Raw genomic sequence first — 21,157 nt, 5'->3', positions numbered from 1 at the left:
TTGCCTTCAATTTCAACAGATACCTGATAGAAACTGCTGTTCCTTCCAGATTTTGTCTCCATGAATGTTTTAGGTTTTACAATAGTGCTCATGTGCACCAGAATTGCATGGACCTTGCTTAGCACACTTGGCTTATCTCTCTGGCTCCTGTCCAAACTAATTTAAAGCAAAGAGCATCTGTTAGAGAAGACAGAAAAGCCACTTCTAAATGTGATTGGGTTGAAAAATGTGACATGCCAATTGGGATCAGTGATGTGCCCATGATCCTGAATTTTGTTTTAAGGCTTTCCCTGTTTGGACAGTTTCCCATGTCAACTTCTTTTACTTGCCCTGTGGGTGTGCAGCAGAATCCATCCCACCATATCATCCTAGCTATCACCAGGTTCCTTCTAAACCACCTTTTCTCTGACAGCATGCTGCTCTCTAATGCCCTGGGCTTCTCTTCACCCTTATTCAACACTTGAAGATTGCTTGAAGCATCTGCTGGAGGAAAAACTAGAAGCTACCTGAGCAGTGGGGCAGCAGAGCACTCTAGGTCAGCCTCTTCTCCAGCAGCAAGAAACAGATCTGTGCAATTCTGTGAGGTTCTTATGAATAGGCACAATTTTTCTGTACCAGGATACTTCCCTCTGTCTTAGCAGCCTTCTGCAGCTGGCGGTTGACTGGCAGCGAGCAGCTAGTGGATGACGGACAGGCTTCAGAAATGCCGCTTTAGTTCTAGCGATAGAAAGCTGTGGTGGATTTGATCTAATTGTATATAGGTCTTGCAAGTGCATAGGGGTGGATTGGTAGAGTTTTGTGCTGTTTCCCTAAACTTTTCATAAAGTCTCTAAACTTCCAAATATTTGTAGAAACGAAGGGACTAATACCAGATGGGACAGAAAGGGTCAACACTTGATTACCGAACTGAGAACAAGGACAACGGGTGACACTGGTTTCTTGTCAGTGTAAGAAGGCAACAATTCAAAGGAATCCACAGTTGTGTATTCATCTCATGATCGCATCCAGTGGCTATTTTAAGTACGGTGGGGATGAATGGCCCTTTATAGACCCTGGTCAGGAATGCCTTGTCTGTGGGGCTCAGTAATGCTGGTCCCCTCTTTTTGATGGCACAGAGCACTGTTGCGGGGGGAGGACGGGCAGAACCGACATACGCGTGCCAGCGTGCTCGGGTGAAACAACGCCCGGATGAAGGGAAACTGCTGATGCTTCTCCGCTGCCAGTGCGTGCTGCTGTCAGTGCTGGCGTGGGGAGCTGGGATGGCGGAAGCCAGGGGGTTTGTCAGCCCTCTGAAGTTGGTTGCCTGGCCTTTAAACTACACCAGGTACAATTGCAACGAGCACACGAGCAACGTATCCCATGATAGTGTTGCAGCTGGAAGAGGCCATCTTGTTCTGGCACTGGAGGGGATTTAATTCTGTTCGCTCTATACATTAATTCTGTATAGGCTCTATACACTTTACTTTTTAATGATAATGTTGTGACACAGAGGTTCTTAAACCTTTCATAGCATTATATTAATGTTGGAATTGATGGGAAATACCACGTTTGTCTGGCTAGTGACTGTCTTGAATCAAGATATGGCAATTTTTGGTGAGGATGCAGGTGTGAAACTGAAGGAGTGACTCAGATGCGTACTGCTCTTATTGCTTGTCTTAATGTAGCGCCTCAGTCTGTGCTCTCGGTTGTACCAGGTACCGTACGTTGCGTGGTAAGGAGTGGTGCCACCCCCACAGAAGCTGTCTGCGCGGCTGGAACAGCCTGGAGGGGGAAGTTGGAAGTACTGTTATCCTTCCATTGCACAGAAGTGACTAAACTGAAGAACTTCAGTGATTTGCCTTCCTGAACCACAGCCAGTGAGCACACCTCTGTATTGGTGGTATTTGAAACAAAGTTCACGATGGGCTTTTATGTCTGTGGGGCTGTGGACCCCCCCCCAGCTGGTTATTCAGTCTGGAGCATGAGTTCTCGTGCAGCTCGCAGTACTGGCCCTTCCTGTGCTGCCCTCTGGAGAGGGGGTTCTTGTTGGACATTGGCAAATGTAAAGAGAAGGTATCAGCCTGGAAAAAGATGGAAACAAAAACCCATAAAGTAGACATGCTATGCCTGAATATACTCCCCAATAAAAAGCTGTCACCAAAATCTTATACTTTCATGACTTGTAGTATTCACCTGTATTTAAATGTATTTAGAACTTCTAACTTCAGAGGATAGCAAATGACTTCTGGTAGCTAATTTTGCATCACAAGTTCAGGTTACTTTAAAATGTGGGAGATATGGTTGGAAACATAACTTACCGACATCATGCAAGTTTGTGACAGGGTGCTTGGTACATTGCCCTTTCTACTCCAGGCTCGAGCTTCTGAGGGTGCTGGGTTTGGGCTCTCGATTGCATCATGCAAGTCCTAAAGAATGCGGTTTATAGCTGTTTCCTCAGAAAGAGTTTAAAGTTTGCCATAATGATCCAGAAGTCTAGATCTTATTAAGGCTTTCAGAGCAAAGATATGTTGTAACTTAAACCTGTAAATGAAGAGTTACCTGACGTTTAACTCATCATGCAAAAGAAACACATTCTTATGTGCAGCACTTTGGAAATCTCCTGTTCAGGAATGATTTCATACTTCTTCAAAACACAGAATCATTTGGTCAATAGTGTATTCTTTTTAGTCTGGCTTAAGAGGAATGTTTTGCCTGGTGACAATTAAACAATAGTGAAGAATGTTGCTTAGGTGCCTGTTGTTCATAAATAGCTTTTACAACTGTTAGCCTCTGATGTAATGGAAAATAAGTGATGTAGCGGAGAATTTTCCTAAAAATGCATCATTGTTATCTGTGTACAATACAGAATGTGAGCAATGTCCTCACTGAACAACGATGAGATTGTTTTGTTTCATCACTGTCTTGCGTGGTAAATATTTACACTGTGCGAGAAACAGTGTCTTTCATTGTCTTCAGTGTAAATTTATGCATTTGTTTTTTAATAGTCTTCATTAATTTTAAAGATAAAAATACAGAGCAATTTTTGGCTGGATTTCAGAACTGATTTAGAGTTTCGTGAGCCCCGAAAGGATTATAGTAGAGAATGGGAAGTGATCATAAATTATCCATGGGTGTTACATTATATCACGTGGACTTGTGTACTAGACTAGAAATTTGCCTGCAAATGTATGTCGGTGCAGATTTCTCTCGCCAGTCTGCACGTGTATTAGTATGCCAGCTTTCCATTTGATTAGAACCTTCATCAACATTTCCTTTTAAAAACCACTGATCATCTTACGGAGTGCTTTGCCAAAACATAGTGATCATGTGGGCGTTTTTCTCAATAGATTTGCTGTTGTTCTGGAGCTCTGGGGTATGGCCTTGTCCTTGACATCACTTGCTGTCTCTTCCTGGCATGTCATAGTTTTGTAGATTTTGGCTTTTGCCCATGAATAGCAGGGAGGGGAGTGGTTTTTGTATCCAGTGGATGTACTGTGGACCCTTCTGCACTGATTGCAGGGTGATCTACAGTTGCAGGGGACTAACTGCAGCAATCTTAGTGGGCCATTCCCAAAGCTGTGTTCAGAGTCACCTGACCTTTTTTATATTTCCTTTAATTTAAGAATTTCAAATTGTATGAAACCTCACCACTGCGCTCTCTAACCATTTCTGTAGGTTAGTAAGGAGACGGTGCATTGGCCACTGCATCACCAGCGTGCGCACTGTGATGGAATCCATGGAGGCTATTGCTGTGCAATGCTTTTGGACATGTAACGAAGAAGGAAAAATAGCTTTTCTCAAAAGTTGTAGCAATAGGTGTGGTACTGTGGCATGTTGTTATCTGGCGGTGAATATTATGAAGAAGCAAGTCATCATCTGTGTCTTTAAGAAAAATTTCCTTTGAGGAATATGATGAGAACAGCCTAATTTTTGCTCTGCAGGGTGGTTTCAGTGCCAAATCAGAGGGAAGAATGCCTCTCCTGGAGCGGGGCATTAGTTTCTCCAGAAGCCAGTCTCTACTCATTGTGGGAGTGGATGGGGTCGTGGCTAAGAGTAATAACAAGTCCCATACGCACTGCGATATTGCATTGTGCTTGCAGCAAAGCGGTAAAGGCTCACAGCTTGCGGTGCGATTCGTGTGGGAGACCTGCTCTGTTCAGAGCATCTCGAGGCGGGAAGGTGTGTTTAATGTGAAGGGGTGAGGTGAAGGGAGATTATCTGGGCGAAAGAATGGGTGGCACCCCCTTATGCAAATGGTTTGGAAATTCAGTGGGGCAGGTAGAGCAACTTACTGGCTGGGAAAGCCGCAGCCCTGGCTGGTGGCCTCTCTCAGGCCACCGCTGTTAGGGCTTCCCAGTGTAGAGAATGAAACTTCTGCTTTACCTCAGTTTCTTTTCACTCGTTATAGATAGAGGCTGCCCCAGGGATTATTGCTGATGTTGTTGTGGGCTGTTTCATCAACAAATACACAAGGGGAATACTTAAAAATATGTATTACCTAACAGACCACTGATGTAGTTAGAGAAGTTTTGCCTCTGTGGCAGGACCTCGCTGCCTGTCCGTGTGTGTGGAGGGCGCCTGGCGCTTCGTTCTTTCCGCAGGACATCAGGAATGATTGCTGGTGCTTCTGATGCAGGTAAGTTGCTGTTAGTAGCATAACGGGACGAAAGTAATTTCTTTTTCTTCAAGGGACTGTAATGACTATTATTTTGTGACACTTGTTTTCCTCTGAATGCTACCGAGCTAGTTCATGATTGCACTTAGCAGCTGATTTGATTTGAAGGGGGCAGATTTTAAGGGGTCTGTTTTTCAGAGGTGCAGATCCTGCTCAGCTTCCACTGAAATCAAGGGGGGGGGATTGCTACGAGCTCTGGGACCATTATTTATTGATGCAGTAGTTTAACAGCTTGCTTGTCTAGTTGTATTACAATTGTAAAAACAATCATAGTCTTATTTTGAGAGGACTCAGCCAGAGCTGGCAGACACCTCTATTCCTCTATGCGTTGTGTGTAGCCTACAGCTATGTGCTCCTGTGTATTGAGAAGCTTTCAAAGGGAACATGTAGAAGGATCTCTTGTCCCCTTTCTAAGTCTTTCTTTTGATTTCAACTACATAATAACAGGGTTTTTTTAGATTATTAGAAGAAAAATATTTTTAAGTCTTGAAGCTCATTATTTTTAGGACACTAGCAGGTGGGGGAAAGGAGGAACTGAGATAATAAAGTGAGAAGTTGCAGCTGAGCTAGTAAACAATGCAAGATATATGGGCAGAGGCGTAGCTGTTAATAGCAATAATCCAGAATTTTATCTGCCGGCTCTGAGTGCAAGGGTTCTTTTTCTGCTCCTAAAGTTGTACTAGCCCGGAAGCATGAAAGGTACTGCAGGGAAAGAAGTATTAGTTTCTCTCCCTTAAGCTCCATTGATTAGATTCGTTTGTCAAGTTAATGAAAGCATGTGAAGTGCATGAGCCTTGATAACATCTCCTAAATAACGCTGTTAACACAGTACTGATTAAGCTACAGTAAAACAAAATGAAATGCAGATGCAGGATTCTCTTTTTGAAAATGCACATCTGCCGTCTGTAGAAAAGGATTATCTAAGCTACATTAGTAAGGGAGGAGCCTGGACGAGCTCAAAATAAATAAAAGCTTCCAACCGGAGCCAACACAAGCTAATAGGATTGGAAATATTTGCAAATATGGAAAATGCAGTGTACAGAAAAGTAGGCATAAGCTATATCCAGCTGAACTGCCAGGGTGGGTAAGCAAAGTTAAGACGCATACAGGAATTCGCGAAGGCCACTGCTGGGGTGCTTCTGTTACCTTCAGAACAACAACAACAAAAAACAAAACCAAAGGATTTTTATGTTTATGGGGCTTTCAGACTTGGTATCAAGACCTCCAGCAGAAAAACAGATTCCAAATCTGGGTTAATAGATTATTTCAAGTCTCATTAGGAGAAAGTAAGCCAGCTGGTGAAGATGTTACACCATCTTGCAGCAGTCAGAGGTTTCTTCGGAGGGTTTCCATTCCTATTTGGGTTGGTGAGGTTTCGTGCTGTGTAGAAGGGAAGTTTCAGAAGACCAGAGTTTACAGCAGCAATCCACAAAGCCTTGGGGTAGTGCTTTCCAGCCTGCAGCTGGTAGGTCCCCTGAAGTCCACAGACTGCATCCGTTCCATGGCAGGATGGTCGTGCCAGGGCACAGCGCTGCAGTGTCTGGACTATCTGGACAGCAGCAATCTGTTGCTTTGTTTTTAAGCTGCCCACCCCCAAACAGATTATCAGACTGCTGACCTATGTGAGATAGCTTGCTGTCGTTAAAGGAGGTGAGGGGAGTTGAAGAGAAGCGTGAGAAGCCTTGGGGCAGGCAGGAATGACTCACAGGTGAAATTCCTTCCACCTCTTCTGTTAGCAGCTATCATCTTGCTTATACCACAGGTTACAAGTTTTATCATTCATGCACATAAAGTCAGATTCTTTTATAATCCAGAATGCCTATAGTACTTTAAATAGGAAAACAACTGTGATATTTGCTATCATTTTTCTTTCCCCTCCTGTGAGTAATGCAAAGCATGTACACTCCTACATACATCCTCAGGATGCCTTTCTTTTGGTAAGGGCTGCGTACATCTGCAGCCAATGCCACTACGGCTCCAGAGCTTCTGCTGAAGTTCTCCAGCATATCCCGTGTAACAAGGGAATATGGTGGACTTTTGAAGTGTAAATGACCCAGTAAAATCTGCAGTTTATACTGCATGTTTTTAGATTCTGCCAGATACTAAAGTACATGATTTGTGCTTACTTGCCCCGGTTTTGCTGGGTATTTTTGGCAAAGAGCTGTTCAGCCTATATTTTGGAATGTGTAATGGGCAGATGAGCTGCAGTGGGTGGCAGGTGAGGGACAGAACAGTTTCTTCGTCCTGGGTTCTTCTAATGGCATGTCTCATTGTAACAGTACAGCAATTCACAGACTGTTAGGCTCATCTCATGGCTGATTTATGTTCTTTTGTCAGTGGGGAAACTGAGGTCCTGGTGGGGTGGATGATGTAAGTGGGGTTTCAAATGGTCTCCCAGATGCTCCTCTTAAGGTGAGGTTACCTGTTGTTGTCGGTTGTCCCCTCTCACGTACTCAAAGCTGATAACACGGGGGAGCCTAATTTTCTGTTGCTGTCAGGAGACATATATGGCTCAGGGGAATGCCCCAGGCACCAGGCCACAGTCATATGCATGCTTTCCTTCCTTTTTTCTTCTTAACAACCATCAGAGAGAGTTTGTCTCATTTCCTCTGAATCTGGCTGTTCTTGCTGCAGCTTCATGGTCCTACCAACCTAGTGAGGACCCAGCTGATGTGGCTCCAGGTTTTGCCTGCCCTGCAGAAAGCAAAACTGGACTTACCTGGGCGGGTGAAATCTTAGCTCCATTGAGGACTCTCCTGTGGGCTCTGAGGCCAGGATTTCAACCTCTTTTGTCTTTTGAAATGGCATTGGTCTCTGACGGCTCTCTACAGCGGCAGTATTGCTGGAATCCCTTTTGCAGGAACCAGTGTGACTATAGACAGGGGGAACAGTAGAGCTTCAGGCTGTCCTCTGTCTTGGCATTCCAGTGTGCCCCAGCCAGGTCTGCAGGAAACCTCCCTGGGCAAGAACAGTAGTCTGTGTTTGTGGCTCATTGGCTGTTGGCAGCATCAGTAAAAAAATCTCTAGAGGGCCCAGTTATGAAAACAGGATGAACTTTATTATTGTTTGCCAAATGCCCAAACCCCTAAGAGGTTTTGTCCTCCAGCGAATAATATGTGAACAGCCATGGGGGCAGGAAGAGAACAGGATCCCTCCTCCTTCACCGGTGGGTGACTGCCCTGCCCATGGGACCCGGCCGGTGCACGCGCCCTCCCTCTCCCTATCTTGCCATCCCATGGTTACTTCAGCTTTCCAGGCAAAAAGGAGCTGGAAAGTCCTTCCTCCGTGAACAGAACAGCATCTGCATTGGTGGTCATGGGACTTCCCTCGTGTGTGAGGTTTATGAACCAAATCCCGAGCAAGGGAGAAGGAAGTTGAGCCCTTATCTGCCACCTCCTGGGTGAGTGTACTCAGCTGTTGGGTGGCGGTGCTGTAGCAATGAGGATCCCTTACTTTGGGTGACAGATAGTCTGAACATCTGACTGGAATCCCGAAGAGGAGGGAGTATCTAGGAGCAGGCTTCTTGCCTTAGCATTTCTTACCTGGGGGGATTTTTGGCAGGCCCTCAGTTTTGATGCGCTTGAAGCTTGGATCCCTCTTTGCAGGTGCCCAACTCCTCACCCCTGGATCAGGGAGCAAGTGGCGTTAATTTAGCTGTGAAAAACGTCCTGTAGAGCTTGTCATAACTTGCTTTGTGCTGAGTGGCATTGCTTTTCTGGCATCCTTGTCTGTTTGCACTTAGTAGTGCAGATGGTCTGTTGACTCATGTAACTTTATCCTTTAATTAGCACTGTGGCGTTAACGTGTTTCAGGTTGATAGGGACGGGCTTTGAGTGTGTTGGTTGTTAGGGACCTTCCAGATTGGGGATGCTACAGTGTGACATCTGGGTTAAGTTTAGAGCTTTTTCTAAGCCACCCTTGAACAAAAGGCAGGCTTTATTAGAGCGTCTGCCAGGCTTCTTTACCAGAGGAGGGCTGTTTCACATCATCTTTGAATACCTAATTGGATTATAACTGTTGGTTGAGCTCTTTCAAAGAATTCTAACGCTCGCTATCCTCGAAGTACCTGCAGAAAAACTGGTTAGGCTTGTTTGTCATCATCAAGGGGTTTAACTGTGTTTTCTAACAATTTTTCTTGCTCTTTTTATGGTAATAACATGTCCTTGCCTGCAAGCCCAGAACCCTTTTCGAGGGGGGACACCAGAGTGGAGTCCATCTCCTTCCCCTTAGCTCAGCTGTTGCTGGCAGTAGCACAGAACACGTTATCTGGCATATTTTCGTTGGAGCTTAACGTTCTCTGGATTTCACTTCCTTATATTTTCTTGGGAAAATACCTTCCTTTCCTGCTTTGTTTATTGCAGTTTGATATTGCTGTTCAGCCCACGTTTCTCTCTCCTCTGGCTTGGCTCCTTTAGAGGCTGAAGCTAAAGAGGTGCGTGGAGGACCTGAGGAGGTCCTTTCTCTCTCTAAACAAGTGTTTTCTCTTTACGCTTTATGCTGAGATTCAATAGTGCTGGTAAGTCCTATGTTCCCCTCTGTGCTCCAGTAAGGAAGTGTCCTTGTTGTTGCTTGTTCATGCATATAGATATGTGTTATTTCTAAAATCAGTTATGGAAGTTATGGAGGCATTGCCTTCAAAGCTTTCATGCATGCTTTATGATGTGCCGTCTCATCGTCTATGGAAGTAGTATAAATCCTGACCACGTGTCAGTAATGCTTCTGAATTTGGCTGAGCCCTCTAATATCATCCAGCAAACGGAGTGTGTGATTGGGAAGCAGCAGGCGTTACCTGCATTTTTGGTTTTGCTCCTGACTTGCTGTATAACCTTTGATACCCCTTTCTCCCTCAGTGCAAAGAGAATACTGAACTATCATTCCCTCTATAGAGTGCCTTGGGATAGGTAATTTTTTTTTTTTTTGGCCATTTAATGAAAAGCAGTCAAAAGATTTGATCCTGTTTTCACTTTACACAACTGCAGTACTCCTGTCTAATGGAAATAGAACCGGATCAGGATCTTTCACAGAATCAAAAACCTCAGAAGCTTGGTTTCTTGTTAACTAATACAATACATAGGCCATCTACCTCTTCTCTGTTTTCTGCTGTCACAGATTCAAAAGCAAGCGAACAAAAAGTTGATATGTTACGGAAACAGAACAGTGCATCATCCAGTTGCCCTATTTAGTATAGTGTCTGCTGTGTTAATTCCCCTCTAATCCTTTCTTTAAACACAATTGATTGTCTCTCATTTGTGGCAGGTTACATTTCAAATAAACACTCCATGATCCTACATGTTTCAAAAAGCTTTTTATTTAATATAACTTCACTAATCTAATTAAAAAAATGGCTAATTATACCTGCCTTTCAGATTAGTGTTGCCAATTTTGGCTAATTTCTGTTTATCATTGTCTGTCTTATTGTGTAATGCTTCCCTGTTGTATTAGTAAAAGAAGGATAAAGTGTGTGTAGTCCAGTGGATTCCCAATTCCTAGCAAGGGATTTAAATTATATTATTCTCTAATAGCCTTAAGAAAGGAAGAGCTCACGTGATGCATCTTCCTATTGCCAGCTGGTACATGTTTATATGAATGGCAGGAGCCACATGCAGGCCACTGACAGTTTTTAACCAAAGCTATGGCATTCAGCGCGATTCAGGATGATGCCTGAGGCAGTTTGATCCGGTGTGGCAGAGCTGGCAGTTTAGATCACCTGCACAAACTTTGCCCTCCGCACCTCTGGGTAGCGCTTTCCTGTTGCTCAGCGTGGAGAGCTGCTCTTCTTCCTCCTCCCTATCCACGCAGACTCAGGCGTGATCCCTGCGCTCTGGCTCTGCTCTCCCACCACTTTCAGAACTGGTTGATAAGATGTTTGTTCATTCATTTGCATAAATTGTGCTCTAACCTGTCTAGTTCTAGCTCTTTAAAACTCCCGTGTACTTTCTCACCCAGCCAGTGCACCAAACTCTCTCCTGTTCAGAATCCAGAGAGAAAATAAGAAGTGTGCCTTGGTGCAGTTGATGGCTTAGTTTTGGTTTAGAAATAACTGCATTTCAAGCTCCTTTAACATCATCTAATATTTTTATTTTTTAGGTGCAAAGCCTGACAATGGCACCGAATGAGCACTGCCTTCAAGGCTCCTTCCTGTAAATAATAGGACCAAACAAGGCGGTGTGATGAACATGCCACTGCATCAAATCTCTGTCATTCCAGCTCAGGATGTTACCTCTTCCAGAGTCTCCAGGAGCAAGACCAAAGAAAAAGAGGAACAGGTACCGTCAGATATGCTTGATTTTTCACAGGAAGTTACCTAAGTGCAAAATCATAGGGGTTATCAAATCAGACCTGATTCTGTTTCGGAGCCCCAACTCATTCCATGACTGCTGCTTTTAATGAAGACTAATGTTACCAAATTACCTCTTTATTCTCATATTTGCTATTCTAAAGCAGCTGGCTGCAAGATTCTAGAAATTGTTGTTGAGTAACTTCTGCAAAACGCAAGCTATGACCTATTTTGCATAAGAATTCAAGGCAGATAGGGATTTTGGGTGATGGCTGTAGTGCTGTTGTCAAGAAGCTGATAGAGGTGTATTTCACCTTTGTAAAAGAAAAATAGTATGGGGTGTGAACCCCTGTACGCGGCTATGCATCCTGCTTTCCTTTGCTCTTGGCAGCATCTAGTAGCCGTGTTGTGGTTCGTATTGAGTAGAATATCACAAGGGAGGAAATATACATCTGTATGTATATTTACTGTGCTGCTTTCTGGAGATATGGTTTGTGTTCTTAACTTGGGAGCATGTGTGTGAATGGAATCATTTTGAGGTCTTGTGGTGCTAATGAGCAACAGAATGCAAAAATGGCTGACATATCTGATGATAATAAGTGTAATAGAATCTAATTTATAGGCTACTTAATAATTTTTAATATCATACTGTGCCTAGTCTTCACATGTCAACTTTATTTACCCCTGGCCTATGTCTCTGATCACACCCAAAGACCATAGTGTGCATCATGCATGAGTGTACACTGGAATGCACTGAATATTACATTATCTGTCAGTTCCGCAGAAACCTCTTTGTGGTTTTTTAGCTTTACACTAACATAAAATCAGGTCAAGAGATGTACCACATTCACATTGTGGTACAACTCCAGGACTTGTTTTGTGACTGCTCAGCAGTGCATAATTCTGAGATGATCTAGGGTGATACTGATTACAGATAGGGCGTAGCTTAAGTATAAGGGACTAGAAAGGCACTGTTATGTTACAGAAAGACATTAGCTAAGACTAACTTTGGGTAGGATAAAAAAAAGTTGCTTCGGATGTGTTAGAATCATCTGCCCTGACTACCCTTGTCACCTGTCTGCTGTCCGAATTGCACCAACCAAAGTCACCGGTGAGTCAGTAAAAACAAATTGTCCCATTGTTGTTTTTTGGAGTCTTCTCCTCTAGTAACATCTTAAAATGGATTCTAGCCCTTCAGGTTCTTAAACCAGTAATTAATTAGGCTGGCCTGCTGCTGCTCTTGGTTGCCTGGGCTAGGCAAGAAGTTGTCTTCACAGATGAGGTGCTCTGAATCGATGGAGCACCTTGTCTCAAGAGTCTGCTGGAACCTCTCCCTTCCCACCTGTCGCGCATAGTCGCCATCTGGGCAGCTCTGTAGGTAAGAGGGTTCTGCTGCTTCTTCCCGTTGGTCCCCTCCTGTATAGAAAATGTACGTGCTGAGAAAGAGTGAAACAGCCCCTCTGCCAAATGCAGTGCTCCGAGTTGACTACCCTCCCCTGGGGCGACGGGGATCAGGAGGCCGATCAGATCAGAACAATCTGTGGTAACTCTGACCATGCGAAGAGCCCAGAAATGGGAGTCCCAAGTCTCCTTGTAAACCTGTTCTTCATTTCTGACACAGCGACTTCAGCGTTAACAGATCTCCCATGTGTTTCCTTCATGATAACTAGTTGGAGTGTTTATTATTGTTTCCCTTGCCAGGCTGCTATTGTACTTTCGCTGCTATTGTACTTTCATGCCTTGGGACATTTGAAACGGAACAGAATGTTTATTTAAATATGTGCAATATTGCAGAGGGCATAATGGGGACTGGGACTATGCAAGCAATAAATTAGGCTAACCTTGAAACACTTCATGTCCCCAAGTCTTGTCCTTCCTGTCTCTGTAAGCATATTCATTCATCCCCCGGGTGTCCTGTGTTCTGCCAAAACCACAGCTGGAACAGCTGGAGCGCTGGGTGAACGGCCTGCCGTCCCTGATGCACAGCTGTACTGACACTGCAGCTGCTGCTGCGCATGCGAGCCACAGCCTGGCCCCTGCGCGCTCGTCCCCGCTCCTGCAAACTGCGTGGCTTCTGGTGTTAACCTTTAATGCTGGATCTAACCGATGAGCAGGAGGGCAGTCAAGCTGGTAATGTGCTGACTTTGACCAACCCAGTTAAATTTTCATATTGAATCAGTTAGGACATCAAGGCTATTTGCTAGTCAGAGTCCCTGTCAACCCTTGGGTGCAGTCAGGACCCGCTGGCCATGACTGTGAGGTTTCGCTTATATGTAGAGTATACAGTAAAGAGCAGATAGGGTGCAAGGGAAAGAAATTGTAGATTATTGCTGCCTTATTTTCAATCACTTCAAAATGTGTTTTCTGTTTGAGGTAGAAACCACTGCAAGATAAAGAGCATCATGCAGAGCGAGCATGATCCTGTGTTGAGCAAATCTGCTGAGCAGTTCTGGATTGGTTTTGTGCCCTAGGTAACATCTGCTGTACGAGAGGAGGACACCAGGTAAAACTGAGAAAGAAGGCATTTGCATTTCAGTTTTGTAACTTCAGTACAAAGTTAGTGAAACTTCAGTACTTTCATATTTCAGTTGCGTAACTTTCTATTATGCAACGCAGCTCACGGTTATTTCTGTGTTGTGGATGGCCTAGGCACAGTTCTCATGGGTTTCTGCAAAGACATACAACAGTTTTTCCAGAGCAGGTGCAACGTTTCATAGCTTGATTCAAGTGCCATGATTTTCTTACCTTACCTTTACTACGTAACAGAAACACTCCTTACCCCTTCTGTGTAGGAACAAGAGTAAGCACCTCAGATGTGTGCACTGTGGTCTTAAAATGTTTTGAGTTGTAGAAAGCCACTTGCCAATCTGAACAAAATCAAACAAACCCCAAACCACGATCAAAACAGACGTTACTGTTTTGAAGATAAATATGTAGGTTTGCTGCCTAATACCAAGCTATGTTCTTAGACCAAGTGCGTTGCCAGGTGTGTGCTTTGTAGACTGAGCAGGCTCGTATACAGATCTCCCCGGTTTATTACCAAGCTCTGGCAAAAGCCAAGGTGAATAAAGGTAGAGTGGCGGCTAGCAGATGGAATTTGGCTTGCTGTTGTTCTTGCTCTTTTGAATTAGCCCGTTGGCTTGTCTGTACCTGCATCCTGCATCGTAAGTCGTCCTTCAGAGGAAAGGTTCAAGAAGCATGGTGGTGGAAAATGAAGTATAATGTGCCTAGAGAGGGAACTTTGCCAGTCTGAAAAACCTTGTCCTATTCCCCAGAAGGAAGATGCTTTATATCCTGTTCTCTTACCTTTTGTGATCATGGATGTGTTTAATTACCCACATTTCTAGTAGAGGTACAGAGGAAAAACTTAGTCACTGAGCAGTTCAGATCTCTTACTGTTTCTTCTCTTTCATGCTTCTGGTCAAGATACAGCTCTTGTATTTCAGGTTAAGGCTTGACTGGTTTTAGTAACAGCTTTCTTGCTACAAGAGCAGGTTTTCTAGGCTAATGATTTGTGACTAGCAGTGAAGAACAGCAAGGAAGCCTTACCACCTTCAGTACTGCAATCCAGTTTCTCAAACTGGATGATCTATAGTCCCTAGGTGTGCTCCATGGCAGATTAATGCATAGATTCAATACCTCTGGAAGTCTGGGGCAAAATCCTACTGAATTTGAAGAGGTGGTAAAAGGCAAAACTTCTGCCTACCATTTCTGTTTTAAGTCCTCAGTGATATGTATAAATAGCAGAGCCCGGCAGATTCCAATTCAGACTAGTGTAATTTTCAAGATTTGAAATAGTTGAAAACTGTGGTTCCTGCTGAATCTTTCATGAAACTTTGTCCATTTCCCCATTAAAAATGGGAAAGGTCATAAAGGGATTATTACTCTTGCGTTTAACTCAGATGAACTGTTAGCTTTAAGGGCTATTAATAACCATCATTAGCTTCTTACTTATCCTTCACTAGAAATAGCTTCATACTCACCTGATTTAAGAGAGAGTCACTCTATTGTTTGTGAGGTGCAACGGCCCCAGCGCCCCTGTTTGGTGGGTAACACGCTGGCAGCGATGTTTCCGAAGGTATCCAAAAGCTAACAGCTCTCAGGATGTGACCTGGAAATGAGGAACCGATGCTGGCATGTGGTTGAGGTGTTGCTCTGGTTTTGTCTTGCTACAGCACTGCCTATCTGAGGGCTTTGTGCCTCTCTTGCTGAAGCAGACTGACGTGTACCACACGTTCTTAGTAAACGTCACCACAGTGAGTGAGGCTCCCTGAGCAATAGCTTTTACACTGCTCTTCTGAAAATGTGTAACTTCACAACTGGGGCCTCCTGGTCTGTGATCTCTGCGGATCTCTTAAGCGGATCAGGGATGGATGGGATCAGTGTTTGAATGAGAGATCATGAGATGTTGGTGCAAGTCATTTTGGGTGCACGGTACTCTCTCAGTGGCCTGGACCTGGGAAGCAATACTGAGTTGTCATCAAAGATCACGTAGCATTTATCACAGAAGCAGGGGAATGTTCGAGTCGAATTTAAACTTGCTGATTTCACTTGATCAACCAAAAGTCTCTTCTGTCCTCTGCTCTAGAAGAACTATCTTCTTGTCTTTGCAGTGCTGTGTGGTATTACTGGCTGCTATCTGCTCAGCAGAGATGCTATGATCGTCTCAGTCATCTCCCGGTGCTTCTCAAAGCTGTCACCTTGGAGATACTATGACTACCTAATTTGTCTGGATGAAATTATGGTGAGAGAAGTACATTGTGCTGCATCTAGCTAAATGTCTTCTGCCTTCTGAATGATCTCTTACATCCTGTAACAGGAAAGGCACTATGGCCTATTGATTCAAATAAGCCATGCCTTACTGGAAAAGCAGGACTTAGTTGAAGAAGAAAAAAAGGCAATAGATGCATTTGGAAGAATTTTTAGTCATAGATTAGTAGTGCAATATAAAGGTGCATGCTTTATGTTGGTGAATCCAGCGTGACGCTTTGAGACCTATTGTATTGTTTTTAAGGTACAGAAGCACTCTGACCTTTTTCATTCACTTTTTGGACTTTGAGCTGTGAATGTGGGCTCTGACTGGCTGAACTTGATCCAAATACTCAGGCGTTTGTAAGGCTGTATGTGTGTGTGGCTTTGCTTGCCCATTGAACCAAACCATTCATTAAGCAGCCGGGCTTGCAAATCCTTTGAGAATTTCATCCCTTATTATTTTTATACTGAGATTTGTGCATTTATGTGTAGCTATGTAGCACATTAACACTGTGCCTGGCATTCTTCCTTTATTAAATTGGCTTTGTATAGAAAATGGTTAACTGCTGAAGAATTTTTGTCTGACAGTCCTTTAACTCTTCTGTGGGAAGCAGAATATGTCTCCTGCTGTACTGCTTATAGGCTTAGCCTCAAAGTGGGAGCTCCAAAGGCCTTTCCTGACAATTCAAACCTTGGCGTTTACATAGCGTGTTTTTCAATGGATCATAAAGCATTTCTCAGGAAAGGTTGATGTTGCACTTCCCACTTTTTTTAAAAAACAGCACTTAGACAATTTTTTGACAGAGCAGACAACCTGTGACAGAAGGACCCCTGAAGAGCTGCAGTGAAAATGCTTTCGTTTCTGCAGTCTGGGGACAGGTAGGAATATTTCCCAGGCCTCATCATTTGAGACTGCACCATGTGAATGAGGTGGTTACACCATGTGAATGAGGTGGTTACAACATCCTTCTGAAATCGTATCCCTGCAGCAATGCTGTCGTGCTGAGCATGTGGTATTTCCATGGCTGATTTCTATGCTAAAACAGACATTTTAGTACATGTCTGTGTAGGAGCAGATGCCTGAATGTACTCTCACTCTGATTACTTTTAGCAGGTAAACAGTCTAGTGAGGAACACTAAGTGAAATAGGAAAATTGCTTGAGAAACTGCTTCGTACCAAATGCCTCTCATTTCCATGGGTGCATTTGCACATGGTTGAACACCACCCTGCTTGAGATCTCTCCTTTTGGTTATTAGGAGAGTTGTTCTTGTGCTTGTCAAGATGACTTAACTGTTGCTTGCATCAAACCCTTCCTGGGCTTAGCACTCTGCAGTTGCTGTCGGGTGCCCCTGCAAACATGCTCTCGCAGGGCATTGCCTAGTTCTTCACTCCTATAAACGTCGTGGCATCTGGTGGTGGTGTGAATGCCTGAGGTGCTCCTTCTGCCCTTGCCTGCCTGCCTTCTCCCCATGGGCAGTTGCCACCGTTCCCACCCCTTGCCAGCTTCAGGGCTTTCTTCTCTCCCATGTGTTCCTGGCGAGAGCACCGCTATCCTCCCCTTCTGTTCGGTACCTGGAGAGCTGGCAAGAAGCACACAGAGCGCCGCTAGGCCTGGATTAAACTAGTGGAATTTGGGATTTAATTTGTTTGTCTTCTACTGCCCTGCCTAGATGGTGTTGGGCAAGTCCCTTGGGTGCCTGCGCTATCCTTTCTCCCATCTGTCAGCAGTGTCGGGAGACCTAGCGCTGCTGACACTGCCGACTAGCCTTGTGAAGGGCTTCAGGTCTACGGCTAAAAGCTGGGCAGCTGGAAGCATTTGTCACCAGATCCTTTGAGCTGGCTGCTTTGCCGGAGTCCTGCTCTGCAGCCGGTTCTGCTGAGCTGGCCCAAAGCTCAGCTGCAGAATGTGGTGGGCACAGGGCGCAGGGAGACTGGCGGGGTCTTCCTCCTGCAGGTGGGCATTGCTTGATCTCGGTTGCGGTGAACATGCAAAATGCTGTGACCTTCCTAAATTCTGTTCCTTTTGTGTTTGTGTGCGGGATGGGAAGCTGGTCCTCTTAAGCCCTGCTCCTGGGAGCTAGAGCATGCTGCTTCCCAGCAAACCCCCGGCGAAGGGGAAGGAGAGGAGGGAGGCGATGGGAGGGCGGGAGCTGCTCCTGCTCCAGCAGTCCTAACAAAAAACAAGAAGTCAGATCACGCCGTTTGATTCTGCATTGTGTTTTTCTTGGAGTGTGTACAGCATGTGTGTGAGGAAAGGAGCAGATGGCTTCTTGAGTGGAGATGAATTACGAAAGGCAAACTGCGGGAAGTTGTTTCTGAAAGGGATTTGAAGGAGGAGAAAACCCTTTCTTTCAAAAATTCAGTAAACATACAGAAACTAACAGCAGTTGATACAGCAGCAGAGGGGTTTGTTTATGTAGTGATGCTTCAGAGAAGAATCGTAGGAAGTGTCAGGTTTTGCTGTTTGCTTGTAATCAGACTCATTTATATACGATCTCTGTTTTAATTTTTTCTGCTTATTGCATGTGAACTCGTGCTTTGGTGTCTCAAGACCAAAAACTTTTGGTTAATTATTATGATCTGTAACTGTTGCATTAACCTGAATCCTTAAACCGCCTCTCTGATATTAACACAGTCCCTGTCTAGCTTTCACTAGCAGTTCACTTGAACAAGCTGAGCATCATTCTTAGAAAAAAATGAATTTATAAAAGAAGTGCTGGTGTTAAATTATGTTATAGCCAAGTATGTTTTGGTGGTGGTGTTTTGCAGGTCTGTTGATGTTTCTGGTGTACATTAATATGCAACAGCTTTCCATAAAGGGAGCCCTGGATCTGAGCTTGTGATCTTAGAGTTTATATTTTTTCTTCCCTGGCAAAAGCGTGTGTGCTTGTTTGCTTTCTAACGAGAAATGTGTGTCAGCCATGGTCCCATAGTGAGTCGTGTGTGCATATAAATATCTGCGTTGGTACAGAGTGCCTCTGAAATCATCACAGCTCCACAAAGACAGGTCCTACCCATACTTTGCAGTGATTTTCATTATCCACTGATGTACTGTGTCTTTAAAATGATGCTGTCAGGTTCCTGGAAACTGATCTTTAAAGTTATTTGTTTTTTAAAGGTAATTTCTGTAAATGAGAGACACGAGAAGTACAGGGGGTTTTCTCTTATAGGGTGTTTTGCCTCATGCATTGACGCATAGTGAGAGACTCTGTAGGTTTGCCCTTTCAGGTAGGTGTGCTTCTCTACCTGGTGAAATACTTAAAGTAGGTTGGAGTTTTGGTTGTTTGGGGCTCTTTTTCGTTTTGTTTAGGTTTCTTTTGAGAGAAGAACAAAGGCTAACAATTCTGCTAGGGAAGCATGCTACAGTATGGTACCCTTAAGGTACTGCAGAGTTTTTAAAACCATGTCTAGCTTTCAAATTGCTGATTTCCCTTTAAACCCTGTACCCCAGCAGTTAAAAGGCATACTTCTGAGAAGTTATATATAGCCTTAGATTTGCACCCCTGAACTTAGGTGATTCTCCTTGACCTTTATGCCATTTATGAATAATTCTTGACGAGGCAAGGGGAAGTTATTCTTTAGAATAACTCCATGCTTTGCTGAAATCTGAGCTTGTAGAGGTTCAGCCTTCTGACTCAATAGTCCTCACATGTACAAATAACATCCATCTTTGGGATCCACTCAGCTTCTCTTGGTCCCAGGAGCAATGGTCTGTCATCTGCTACTAAATATGTTTCTCTTTGGTAGCAGACATTGCTCCTGTTCTGGGAAGTTGCTTGTGGAGATTTTTCATGATGGCCACAAGTCAAAGCATGCTTTTATTACTGAGCGAGCTCAACCGTGTGTTCTGTGAGGTCAGTGGCTGAAATTCAGAATTTAATTTTCTAGGAGTCAAGAACTGAATTTTGACATCTTCAGGGACAAAGGGAAGAATGGGATCACCTCTTTGTGGACATCTAAGTTTATTTACAACCCAATTCTCTCTTCTTGTAAATAAGCACTGCTTTGATGTTGATAAGTGGCCCGTTTATAATTTTTTCATATGCTTGAATGTAGACTGCATCTGGTTCCTTGTGGACCTGACAACAGGTGGCTGTGTGGGTCAGGGAGAGGCTCGTCCTCATGTCTGCAGCATTTGGCTTCACCCCTGCGCTCACTGCGTGCTGTGCGCTCCCGCCGTGTTCCTTACGGGTGCAGCACCTATGGTGTTCCTGGGGGCAAGAGTCTGGGACCGTATCATGAAATCGTTTGTGTGCCCATTATGCATCTGTCAGTGTCACTGCAAGTGTTCATGTTTAGCACAGATATTCATATACTCAGGTTCTGAGTGTGGAAACAGTTTTTTGATATAGTTTTAACATTGAACACTTTTAGTAATAAGTTTGTATCTTATGCTTAGGTTTTTCAGGGACCTTATAGTAAAGAAACAGGATGTACATCTAAATTTTTTGTGTAACCTACCTGAGTCTGTAACAAAGCTGGATTTGGAGATGCAGATTTCCAGTGTGCCTTACTGCCTTGAAGGATAATTGCATTTCCTACTCTTAAGTACTTATACCTTGGAAAATGACTGCTCTAGATCTCACAGACGTAGAAGTATTTACGGCTACTTACCTCTAAAAAAACCAATCAATTTTTTTTCTAACTCCCAAGTCAAATTCACTCTCTTTGTTAACTGGAACTCACGTGTGTGGTTGTGTTCATTTAGTTAAGTATATTGTACTTAATATCTCAGTGAACCTGGGGGGTTTTTGGAGGAATTTTTGGCACCATTTTTACTTTTAAAGTACACTCTAAATTGCTTTCGGTGTGAAAAATTATTTGTTGCTTGATGTTCTTGAATTAGCTTATAAGCAGACATTTGTAGTTGTTACCTGTTCTTGACTCGTGTGCTTCCAATATGAGATGAAACCTTAGAGATCTACAATTTCTTCAGATAAAAGCCAAGACTCTCTTTTGCCTTTGCTGCAAGCCCATTCTTCAAGAAAAGGGACAAAAAGAAAAAAAAAAAAAGTCTATGTTCTGTTCCTTATTTAATGGCTCTTTAGCACATTGGTTATGCCAAATGTTTTTCCTTTAGATAATACGATGTAACATTGGAGATATATTGTCCAGTCTACAGAGCATAGGACTGAGAGTTGTCTTTTGGTTGTGATTCTGTTGTGGTTTTGCAACCCCTCCGTTACACCTCCTTATTGCACACAAACACAAAGATCTTGTCGATGGGGAGGAAAGTGTCAGAACCATGTGTTTCTCACTGGTCTTTCAATTCATTCATTCTTCTGATTGCAGGTTTAACTTTTTTACTGCAGAGGTCATATTCTAGGTTTATATATCGCTAGGAACTGTCTTCATGCAGGATTGCCTGTGCAAGATATCCACAGCTTTAAGAGATATTGTGATCATTCCATAAAGGAAACAGTTTTATGTGGCATGTCAGCTAATTTCAGTCATCGTTACTGTATTTATGTAG

The 21,157-nt window shown here is 43.7% G+C and overlaps 1 protein-coding gene across 9 annotated transcripts in view; it reads left to right on the top strand.

Annotated features, from left to right (window-relative positions):
* Window positions 1-21,157, top strand: part of MARCHF8 (membrane associated ring-CH-type finger 8) — a 94,385-nt gene that overhangs the window by 11,514 nt on the left and 61,714 nt on the right. For 6 of the 9 annotated variants that reach the window (XM_075107655.1, XM_075107658.1, XM_075107656.1 and 3 more), the window contains exon 2: window positions 10,742-10,920. The exons of 1 other annotated variant lie outside the window; for it this stretch is intronic. In XM_075107655.1, coding sequence (XP_074963756.1) covers window positions 10,825-10,920 — 96 coding nt within the window. In that variant the 5' untranslated portion in view covers window positions 10,742-10,824. Of the gene's footprint in view, window positions 1-2,139; window positions 4,616-10,741; window positions 10,921-21,157 lie in introns of those variants that run through there. 2 more of the 9 variants (XM_075107652.1, XM_075107659.1) reach the window with 2 other exon arrangements.

The sequence above is a fragment of the Phalacrocorax aristotelis genome, chromosome 12 (genome assembly GCF_949628215.1).
Source record: "Phalacrocorax aristotelis chromosome 12, bGulAri2.1, whole genome shotgun sequence".
NCBI classification, from domain to species: Eukaryota; Metazoa; Chordata; class Aves; order Suliformes; family Phalacrocoracidae; genus Phalacrocorax; species Phalacrocorax aristotelis.
Note: the sequence above shows the minus strand (reverse complement) of the source record. Positions and strands in the feature narration are given on the sequence as shown.